We start from the raw sequence: 10995 nt of genomic DNA, 5'->3' as shown, positions 1-10995 counted from the left end.
CTTTTTATAATTCATTCATTGCCCTCAAAGATCATTTCAATTATGTTTCTTGCTCTTTTTGTTTTCTTTATGCGTTGGTACATCATTGATTTCTCGGACATAACTAGCTAGTTGTATACCATAGAGTACTGTCATATTTGTCAGTGCAAATTGTGCAAAGTAACACAGACAAGCGTGTCAAATGTGCACATTTACACTTCACTCGCTGTCTGTGAGCAGAGCTGATCAAAGCCGTTTGTAAATCGAACTCTCCGGTGAATCACTTTCAAAGCCTCGGCCGCCACGTTTAACGGGAACAAGCTGCGTCCTCCTTAAGACAATGCTGCCTGTTCACTGGTAATTGACAGTGTGAGGCTGTATAATCACTGGTCAAGCCTCCGTTTGAATGGCTGTTGTCATGGTAATCTACGGAGAGGGGGACCGTGGAGACAAAGAGCGGATTTGGTGTCTCCAACAGGTGTTCACATTGGGGGAGTGACGGGATCAATACCTTCACCACCACCCCCACTTTACACACACACAGACCCAGACACACCTCTCTGGTGGGGTGACATGAGCAGAGGTCAACGGAAGTGCAGCTTATTGACGAATGCATATTTACAATAATAACACATCCAGGAGGGAAATGGGATTTAAAATAATATCACAATCTGGTGGACGTGAGGATTAGCAGAATAAAACAGCAGACTCCCTCATCTAACAGTCACCTCCAGTATGTAGAGCAGCCACGGGCAGCCTGTGGGATCCAGGGCTATTATCCTAACAATCCCTTACAGCGTGTGAATGACACAGCTTAGTGCTGAGTTCTTCCTTGTAATGACGGTGCCAAGGAGAGGATGAAGCAGGTGACACATGTCAGGCCTGCTGGAGTGTTTGTCCGCCCTGACCTCGGGCCAGAGGGCGGCTATTGTTTTAAAACAACAGGGGGCGGCGCCCGCTGCTGCTGCTGCTGCTGCATCTTCACTAACAGACCCGTCCAAACGCCACCTGATCATTTGACACTGAACCGCACATCAGAATTGTCGGACAAAATTATCTTGAGCAATGCTTTTCACCAAAAACGTAGACCAGTTCCAGTTAATAATACCATGAAGAGATCTCTGTGCATAAGGCCAAGTGTAGAAACTGCTGCTAAATAAGCTGGACCCCTGCTGCCCTGATGTGGAAATGCAGGACAAACAACCGCGAGAGGATAAGAGTCAGGTGAAATCAGGACCGACATAGAACATCCGTACATGCAAAGGGTGCTCATCTGGATACATGCAAATATAGGTATACGTATAATAGTATAGACAGACCAGGTATTTGAATGACAGAGACATATCTGCACAAGGAAGGGTAGATGGATAGATAGATAGATGGTAGCGGCCTGTGTGACTTTGCCTTCTGTGTGACAGTGGAGCCTGCAGTGTAATCCTCAGGCTTTTCAGATTACTCCTGTTGGGGTCACGTTCTACACCAACCTTCTGTGGGTCAGCTTTCTACACATACACACACAAGCACACTTAGCCAAGGAGGTGGAGGAAGTGAGAGAGACTGAACTTTAGACGTGATACCAGTATGATCCAGCAGGACAACAAAACCACTCCGTTTGTTTTTATGCAGTTATTACTATTGTATCATTGCACATATTTCTGAATAAAGACCATTTCTGCTAACAGAGAGTGTCTGCCTCAGTGGCTGGAGCTGGGAAGTGTGTGTGTGTGTGTGTGAGAGAGAGAGAGAGTGTGTGTGTGTGAAAGGCTCTGCCAGGTAGCTGAAATAGACTCCATGGGAGGGTGTACGCTCTCACAGGCGTCCGTTACAGGCTTGGCCACATCTGCAGTGGGCCAGCCATCTGCACCCTTTGTCTCTGAGGCAAAACACAGCCGAGCATGCATGGCTGGCCTCGTAAAGCCAGGGCCCTTTCCACTGCGTTCTCCTTCATCCCTCACAATGTGACAGAAAATGACTTCTTAATCCCCTAAAAGGACGGCAGAAGTTTGCTGTCAAGCCAGCGGGGCAAATTAAATTCCTAGAGTACCATTTTTAATCCAAACATAAGGCTTTCTTTGTCAGCCAAGTTATGAAATATCTAAAGAAATGGCAACGTACATGTAAATGTTGTACATAAATATACATGCAACAACAACAGAGTAAAAGTAGAAATAAAAAATAATTTTGCAGAAGTCCCACATTTTTATTTAAATAAATCCTTAAATAAACTATACCAATTACCATAATATTCTTCTTCTATTTTTTTTAAAAGTATAATAATCGTTATCCTTTCATTGTCAGTAAACCATAATACACGTGGTACACTGCCTGTAGAGCCCTTTAACACCACACAGGCCTGAAGTCATTACATATTTATAACAGAGAGCAGCCTTGGCAGATGGCCCTGACATCCAGTTGGCACAATTGATTGGGACTAATATGAACTTTTCTTTCTTTCTCACTATTTGTATTCTATTCACACGCGCGCACCCACACGTACAGACGCACGCTGTCCTGATCCAGACGCTGTCGCAGACACTCTCTGTTAGCAGAAATGAACATGTTCTTACTTAATAGTAGCGGGTCAGTACACCAACCAACAGGCTTACTTGAAATTTCAAGTTCATGGTTTATTTATTTTTGGTTCTAAATTCTTCTTTTAGCAAGACTTGTTCTGTTTGTCGACATATATTTACGACGGCTTACTTTTAGTCATTTGTCAGCTAACTAGCTATTGCAAGTGAACTATCTATGAACTGCTTTTCTTAACTTTTGTTTACATTTAATCTAATGTGTAATTCTAATATTCTTTCAATTGTCAGGTATATGCGGGAAAATAGAAACCTTACATAACAAAATGTGCACAAATACATTTGACTTATTTTGCATTTTTCTAACATGGAAGCCCAGACAATGTACACATAATCTACTATAATGAAACCATTTAAAAACATTCTTACAAATTGAAGAAAAAAATGTAAATATATGTATTATATAAATATAGTTTTTAGGTAGGAAAATGATCTAACATTAATAGCTTGTAACACCGGGTACATATTCTTTTTTGTAAAATTCTTACTTTGTTCCTTTATCATTCATAAACAATGTAGCACCATATGTGTTTATTATTGGCCTATTATTGGCTAATCAACTAATAGCAAGGTTGTGTGTCTAGTTTTTCTGATAATAGATGTTTGCTAATCAACTAATAGCAAGGTTGTGTGAGACAGCAGGGGTAAAGATGGCCTCCAATGAGTGGTTCCATAGCCAATTATATCCCCTGAAATTAAAATGAGCAAAAATATATATCATTTATGTCATAAACATGTTTTAAAAACACACACAAAGGTTTAAAATCAAATGTCCTCATTTAATGTTACTCCAAAATGATTTCCTGACGGTAACCTCCATTTCCTACTCACTGTCTGTTAATATGTTATAAAGCATTATATGGTCTTGGTATTTATTCAGTTTGTAAAAGTTTTAACTACATTAAATTGCAGTTTAGTCAGTAGTGATACGTGGGTTTATTTTAATTATTATTATTAAATTGTCACAACAATACAATACAATACGACGAGCCGTGAGAGAGCTTAGCATCGTCCGAGCTAACATCTCCAGTCAGAATGCATTGTCAGGCACTGAACTTCGATGTAACATCGTTTAAGCTAAGGCTAAACTCTCCTCTGCTTTCGTGGATTTATCGTGGCACAGTTGACAATGAATGCTATGTGCATGCGTTAGTGGGAGGGATTATCCACCAAGTAGGGCAAGTGGCTGAGACTGAGGACTGCAATTCCATCCTGCCTGCTTCATTTCAGTCTCATCTCCCCGTCGAGTGCACGCAAAGGGACGAAGCCAACGAAACACAGCAGCGAAAGCAGAAAAGGGGCTAAAATGGTCAAATACATGCGACAGCACAGCGAGCTGCTGAAACCAGAGGAGGTCCTGTCGGAATCGGACGCGTCCATGGACCAGCAGGATTTCACAGAGATGTCCGACTATTCTTTCAGCGACGTTTTATACTCTAAATGTTCTGCAATGGACCAAATCGACACTTTTATGAAGAATGTACAAGTGCTGCTCGATGCGGCGCATTACATAGAAAATGTGGAGAAGAACAGTGGAAGTAAGTAAAAAAAGAAAAAAAAGATAACCCACCAGAGTCTGTGTCTAACATGTTTAATGCACCGAGCAGACAACAATAGAGGCTGGAGGCGACAAAAGACGCGCAGCGGACACACGAACCGGCCCTTCAGCAGCCAGTCACACTCCACCTGCTGCTTAATAATGCATAATAACTTTATTAAATATTCCCATTTTAATAACTTGTCTAGAAATTACCTTTATACAAACGTATTTCTAAGAGCAAATGCATCGACAAAGATCACATTATTTTGCTACCTGCAGAAATAAAGTTGCCTCTTGCAGGTAAATAAAAAAGTAGTTCATAACAAATGATTTCTTTTTACTTTTCTTGCATTTTGAATACGTGAATTAGAGCACAATTCACGAAAACATTAAAGATTCCTACATCGTATAACTCACTTTAATATAACTCCCTTTCGGATGTTACAATAAATACGAATTCACGATAAAATATGTACCGACAATTATTTAATTGCTGTTTTTATGTCTGCCTGCTCAATTCGTTTTTTTTTAATAACTTAAACTAATAAAGATTACTCTGTCGTAATATTCAGAGGTTGCTACAGCTTCCTTGTATGTGTTGTTCACATGGTTTCCACATGGAACTAATTGTCAAGTTTTCATTGGTCGACACACATGTTCTCACTGCGACCTACTGCCAAGAGCCAATCATAGCCAGACCTCTAGAACGTCATGTGTTACTGGGAGTCTTTGAGGATTCATGGGAACTGTAGGCTGTTAAAGTCACATCATCGTGAATAAACCTAGACATAGAAACAGAAGCGATACACGTGTTTAAACATCTTTGACACGAAGTCAAAATGATTGTGTATGTTGAATTAATATTATATTATTATAATATTAAATATAATTTAAATTATCATTAATGTTAAAAACAACGTTTACATATTTTTTATGAAAAGACAAAACCGTATTTTTGTAATTATTATTGCTGTCGTTATTTACAAAGCGATTAATCTAATTATAGGGCCATATCTTTTACAAAAAAAATAAATTGCTGATTTATTTATGTTTTTGCATTTGATAAGTTATTTCTACAACATTTTGTGTTTTGTTTCTAACAGAATACGAGCATGGGTACGCCTCATTATATCCTGAATCCCAGCCTTCACATCAACAGAAGCAGCGTAAATTCAAAAACAGGAAACAGGACCATATTCACAATAGGTATGTCTATATGTTGAATAACTAAATATCAAAAAATAAATGTGCGCTGGTTAAATATGTTCATAACAACATTCTGTGCAATTTGTTAGTCACTAGATTAGGTAAAATAAAAACAAATTGACTTAACAACTTGTTGTTTTTTCCTATTTCAACAGGTCAGCACATAATGAACTGGAAAAAAATAGGTGAGTAATGTGTGTGCATGTTTACTGTGAATTTGAACCAAACACACATGCACAGGAAAAACTGCAAGTCAGGTTTTAAGCCGTTTCTCCGTGACTCTTGTTTTATCGCAAAATGGAGCGTCCATGATTGATAAACCAAAAGCTGTCCCCATTCTGCCATTTTTACAGATTTTCCACTCATTGATATAGTATGTTGAGCGAGACACACTGCAGGTCTATAAATCAGCTCATCACCGGCAGATTTCAATAAGAATTGTTTTTTGTTTATCAACGCCTTCAACACACGCCGTGCCCCTGCAGTATTGCGGTGAACATTTTGCAAGGCAAATATATGGCAGGTGTGATGCAGCCTCAGTAGCAGCATTGTTCCTGGAGGACATGCAGACAGTTCCCCAGTCAGCAAACGGGAACTGTCTGTTTCCAGACAACAGGGCTCCTTCCTGAGAGACTCTCCACTGAATCAGACTGCTGCTTGCTTATTTAGCTGCAGGATGTAGCAGCACATACTTTACATTGGGGAAATTCAGGACAACCACTCTTAAAATATCATGTAAAAAAAGATAAGTAAAAAGGTTTAGGTGAGATGATGACTTAACCACTTAATAACTAACTCATAAAAATAGTGACCTCATTCAGGGATGAAAAGGATGACTCACAACTTGACCTACATTTTAAACTCATATTGTAAGGATAGTGAGTGTGTGCATTGATGCAGGCCAGGGAGCGCAACTGATGACAAAGACAGTAGGAGAGCGATATAAGAAGGTTGTTAATGCCGCTCAGACGGATCCATGCGTAACCACATGTTGCGGCTAATCATCAAAACAGGAAACGGATAAACCAAGTGTCCCATTACAGTTCACAAGGAACAATTCAAAACCTAACCTTAACAATGGTGCCTTAATAAAAATGAGGAAATATCGCCTATGTGATCTGGGTGTCGTGACTGTTCACTGACGGGGTCGTCTCCTTTCAGACGAGCACATCTGCGCCTTTGTCTGGAGAAGTTGAAGTCTCTCATCCCTCTGGGACCAGACTGCAGTCGGCACACCACGCTGGGGTTGCTCAACAAGGCCAAAGCACATATAAAGGTATGGTACTCCAATGTTGGAACCAAATAATTTTTTTAATTCCTCATGACCTACTAGCACTCCCTTCGCGATCCATTTATTGGGCACCACCGACGTACAGGTGTTATGGGTAATTTGTCTTGTGAGATCCAGAATTTGGATTTATGGGTAATTTGTCTTGTGAGATGAGTATGGGTAATTTGTGTTATGGGTAATTTGTCTTGTGAGATGAGCCAGAATTCACAGATCTGCAGTAGTGGGGGTGACTCTCATTTCTAAGAATGTCCCTCTTTATCTACAGTATCTGGCTGTTCACCACAGTGATGAGCTATGTAGCTAACTGAGTACACAACCCACAAAGGGTTCTACAACTCATCCCACCTTGACCCTAATGTGACTAACCACAGCACTGAGGGTTCAAATGGCGACAGTATGGTCTTTGTCACATACAGTCTGTCCAGTGGCTGCAACGTCAAGGCTTCCTGTTGGAGTTTTCTGTAGGAGTTTGTTAAAGGGAGGGGCCGGGGTCATAGATTGATACCTATGATGTCATCGGCCGTCTTTGGACTTCCAGGAAACGTAGCTTCTAAATGTGTGTGGTATTTTTAGAACGGGAACCTGTGTTGTAGAGTAAAAGGGGAAAGCAGGTGCAGCCAGCATTAGGCTGCTCCAAAGCCGGACGTAAAAGAAGAAACAGAGACTCAGTGAGAACCTGCAGCCAGGGCTAGGTTTAGTTTACTGAGGCTAATGTTCATGCTAATGTAGAATAACTGCTGCTTCGTGACTTCAGTTTTTCCCTTGTTTGAATTAGACAGTCTTACACAGACTAAGGAGCCAACAGTGGACTGACTGCTGCCATGTTCCGGTGCTAAAACACTAACTAAGAAACTAAAGACATTGTAAAATGAAGTCAATGCTTCTTTTATTTGAGGGGTGTTTTTTTATGTTAAATTCTGCCTGCCATGTTTTCAGTAAGTAGTGGTACCTGCATGGCACCGGCATGTACTATGTTTTGGTTCTTCACAGAGCTCCAAATGAAGGAAATCAAAGTTAATGTAGTCTGAGTCACTTGAACTATTAACCTGACTCTCACATGCACACAAAACTGTCAGGGACACAGACTTTACAGACTCAAAGACAGAACAATTCAAAGACACATTGTAAAAAGTTAGAAAAAATAAATCATGAAGAAAATTAACTTTTTTTAACCATGTTATTAATTAAAAATAAACATATAAATCAGAATTAATAGCTAATTTTAGGCTAACATGAACCAGTAACAGTAACATTTAAAACTTGAGAACAACAGAGCAGCATCATCTACAGCTACTGTACTAAAAAACAGGATTTTATTTCCAGTGTTGACGTATTTTTGTCTTTTAGATGTAGAAGTATTATCCCAGCGATTTTTCTGTCTGATAAGGATGAAACACTTCTGCAAAAGAGAATTCTGGGGGATACTTTCAAGGTCACAAGGTCACAATTCCTGCCAGATCAAATCAAATCAAAAGCTAAAGTCCTGCATTGTCACCCAGCATTTACAGACAATGACGACAGCGGTCCATGTTGGTACTTTGCCGCCTCCTTCAGGAGTTTACCACCCATTACTAAATCGATCATTGATTTTTTTTAATACCCTGCCTAGAAACTTGAAGAGACTGACCGGAGGAGTCAGCACCAGCTGGAGACCTTGGAGAGAGAGCAGAGGCATCTGCAGAGGCAGCTCGCCCAGCTGCAGACTCACGGAGATAGGGAGCGGGTCCGTACAACCAGCCTGGGCTCCAGGGTGGACTCGGAGCGCTCGGAGTCTGACCGAGGTCAGAGCCACGGACAGCTGCTGTCTAATATTGACGAACGAAGTCAGAGCGATTTAGATGCTAACTAACGTCATCTCGTTTTGTGCGTTTGCAGAGGAACTTGAAGTTGACGTTGAAAGCACTGAGTTCTCCCATGGAGAAATGGACAGTATAAGTACCAGCGGTGCTAGTGACCTGGACGACCACAGCAGCCAGCAGAGCACGGCCAGCGACGAGGGCTACTCCACGTGCAGTCTAAAACTGTCCTTCTCCGCCTGAGACACCAGCCTTCACACCTTCACCTCTGCTGCAGTCTCTAGGACTCCCAGATACCAGCTTACAGCTCGACACATTCTAATTTGCAGCTTTAGGTTAGGTGACATCAGAGGAACACATCAAAGAAAGACTCCTCCGTCCAAATAACCCAGCCTTAACTCCAGCTCTCTCTCCCAATGTTTCAAATAGTCTCCTCCTGCCAAAACGTTGACTTCTTTAACTCCAGACTCAAATTGACCCAACAGTGACCCCTGTCTCCAAAGATGACTTAGAAAAGTCACCTGATTTTCCCTTTATGCCCAGCCAGCTAAAAAGGATCCACAATCGCACCAGTGTCAAACTTCCTTTATTCGAGCTGAACATCAGAAACCAGCAAGTACAAAAACCAAACCAGCTAGGAACTCATTTTGGGGAAGTTTGGGCCATTTGCCTTGTTAAAAAAAAAAGGAAAAAAAAGCCCCTTTTGTTGGATGATAACATCCACGTGGCACTTCTCGACAGTGAACAAGCTAGAGGCAAGGGCTACACTGTCTGCATTCCAAAATCGCTGAATACCGTCTGCTTCACAGCCCACCACTATCACTGATCCATGTGGTATCTCCTCACGACTGAAGCAGGCGGAAATCCAAACAGGTGGCGCGGCCCACCTTAGTTGTTTTAATTTATTTTGCATACAATTATAGTATTTATTTTTGGTATATTTAATTCTACTTCTAGCTAGGAGATAGTCACGCTTGAATAATAATAATAAATATGTACTGTTCAAATAACCGTTCTTAGTTTTTTAACATTTACCAAATGACTCGACATGTAATCAGTCCCGACTCAAGTGTTACGCAGTGCTGCGGGCTCAGTGTGAACTCAGCGGTGTTCTGTCAGAGGGAGGAACCGTTTCTGTCACACTGTGCATTAATGAGTGCTTTTCAGACAGTAATAAGCTAACACACACACACACACACACACTCGTCCAAGCACAAGGCTCCGGCAATAACACGTGTAGTTTGAATTTTCTCTCACCCCACCGTCCCCCCGTGTTCGATACCAAATTAGCCGACTAGCTCCTCACCTGCTCCGGTAGTGGTAACAGTTATGAATAATCAGCAGTAAGAATGTAATGATTGTAATTGAGAAAAGGAAGAAAAAAAACAAACAAAGAAAAGCTATGGTGCATGTGTATTTGAATGTAGCCGTGCTCATGTTGTAATTTGCTTTGGATTGACTTATAAATATATATGTAGTATAACCATAAACACTACAGAAGATTTCTTTTTTTTTTTTAGTACATCAAGTTTCTTACACTTGGAGCCACATTGCTGACTTGTTCAAATCACCATCAGTCTTTCTGGTCCACGGTTCAAGACAGATCGCCACCAAACTGTGTCTTAACCTGACTACGACTCTTGCACAAAGATCCTCGTCACAGGTCTTTTTTTTCTACCCAACCTGATTGGGAAATTATAAATGCACTATGAAAAAGACTTTTAACGAAGGGAATTTAACTGCAGCACATGCCAGAATGTTCTCTCTTCTGCTTTATCAGCCATTCAATGTGATTTGTGTTGCAAGAAAAAGGAACATGCACTACTGGTCTCTGCTAACACTGTAATAGATTCTGATTAACCTGTTTCTGAAATCCTAATAAACCTCTTAATACAGAGATGCACAGAGGGTTGTCGTTTGTTGTGGAAGCTCTGTTGGTGACCTGAGAATGTTTCCCCAGAAACAGTTAACACGCACGCCCACAATAATGCCACCGTTCACTCACTTATTGCCGCTCTAATAAACTGCAGATACACAGGTTATTTACACACAGTGAAAGAAAAAGCTTTTGTTTCACAAAGCAATAATATCAACAGAAATACAAAATGTATTTGCAGAGGCCTTCACTCCAGGTCATACAGCAGGCGTCAGACTGTTGTATGAGGGCTGTGGGTGTGCCGACGACAGACATGTCGATTGAGTATGAGTGTAGACGGATTAACAGCAAAAGAAAAGCTCTTCCAAGTGTACGAAAACTACCCATTGAAGCACAGTAATGATTAATATCCAAAAACCCCAGGAGGCTTTATAAAAAAAACTTTTAACCAGGCTAATTTTGAGTGTTACTTTATCATAGTTTCCTTTCATATTAATCATATATTAACTGATATGAAAAATTGATTTTATATTAATCCCCTTATGTCGCTATTTGTCTTACTGTCCCAGCAACACAAAGAAAAACTATTTTTGTCATATTTAAGTTTTATCTCAATTAACCACAATCACCATTAATCCAAAGCTACTCTGCTAAATCAGAATACATTTTTTTCCATCACCAGACTTCTCTAGTTTTTCGATAAAATTTTCATCAGTCCG

General features: G+C 40.6%; 1 protein-coding gene across 1 annotated transcript; it reads left to right on the top strand.

Moving 5' to 3' along the window:
• The first annotated feature begins 3211 nt into the window (after positions 1–3211).
• LOC103387642 (max-interacting protein 1-like) lies at positions 3212–10294 on the top strand. The gene is made up of 6 exons (XM_008322380.3): positions 3212–4105; positions 5211–5313; positions 5469–5498; positions 6475–6589; positions 8214–8385; positions 8480–10294. The coding sequence occupies exons 1-6, from the start codon at positions 3874–3876 to the stop codon at positions 8641–8643; spliced, it is 816 nt and encodes a 271-aa protein (XP_008320602.1). The 5' UTR covers positions 3212–3873; the 3' UTR covers positions 8644–10294.
• Positions 10295–10995: the final 701 nt, after the last annotated feature.

Source organism: Cynoglossus semilaevis, chromosome 12 (genome assembly GCF_000523025.1).
Source record: "Cynoglossus semilaevis isolate Cse_v1.0 chromosome 12, Cse_v1.0, whole genome shotgun sequence".
NCBI lineage: Eukaryota > Metazoa > Chordata > Actinopteri > Pleuronectiformes > Cynoglossidae > Cynoglossus > Cynoglossus semilaevis.
The sequence above is the reverse complement of the archived record's forward strand: the minus strand, read 5'-3'. Positions and strand labels throughout refer to the sequence as shown.

What these genes read in the sequence shown, in the direction of transcription:
- LOC103387642 (XM_008322380.3), top strand. Translation starts at nt 3,874, where the DNA reads ATGGTCAAATACATGCGACAGCACAGCGAGCTGCTGAAACCAGAGGAG. An exon ending in CAGGACCATATTCACAATAG is followed by an intron (nt 5,314 to 5,468) that starts GTATGTCTATAT and finishes CTATTTCAACAG; the next exon opens with GTCAGCACATAATGAACTGG. An exon ending in AGGCCAAAGCACATATAAAG is followed by an intron (nt 6,590 to 8,213) that starts GTATGGTACTCC and finishes TACCCTGCCTAG; the next exon opens with AAACTTGAAGAGACTGACCG.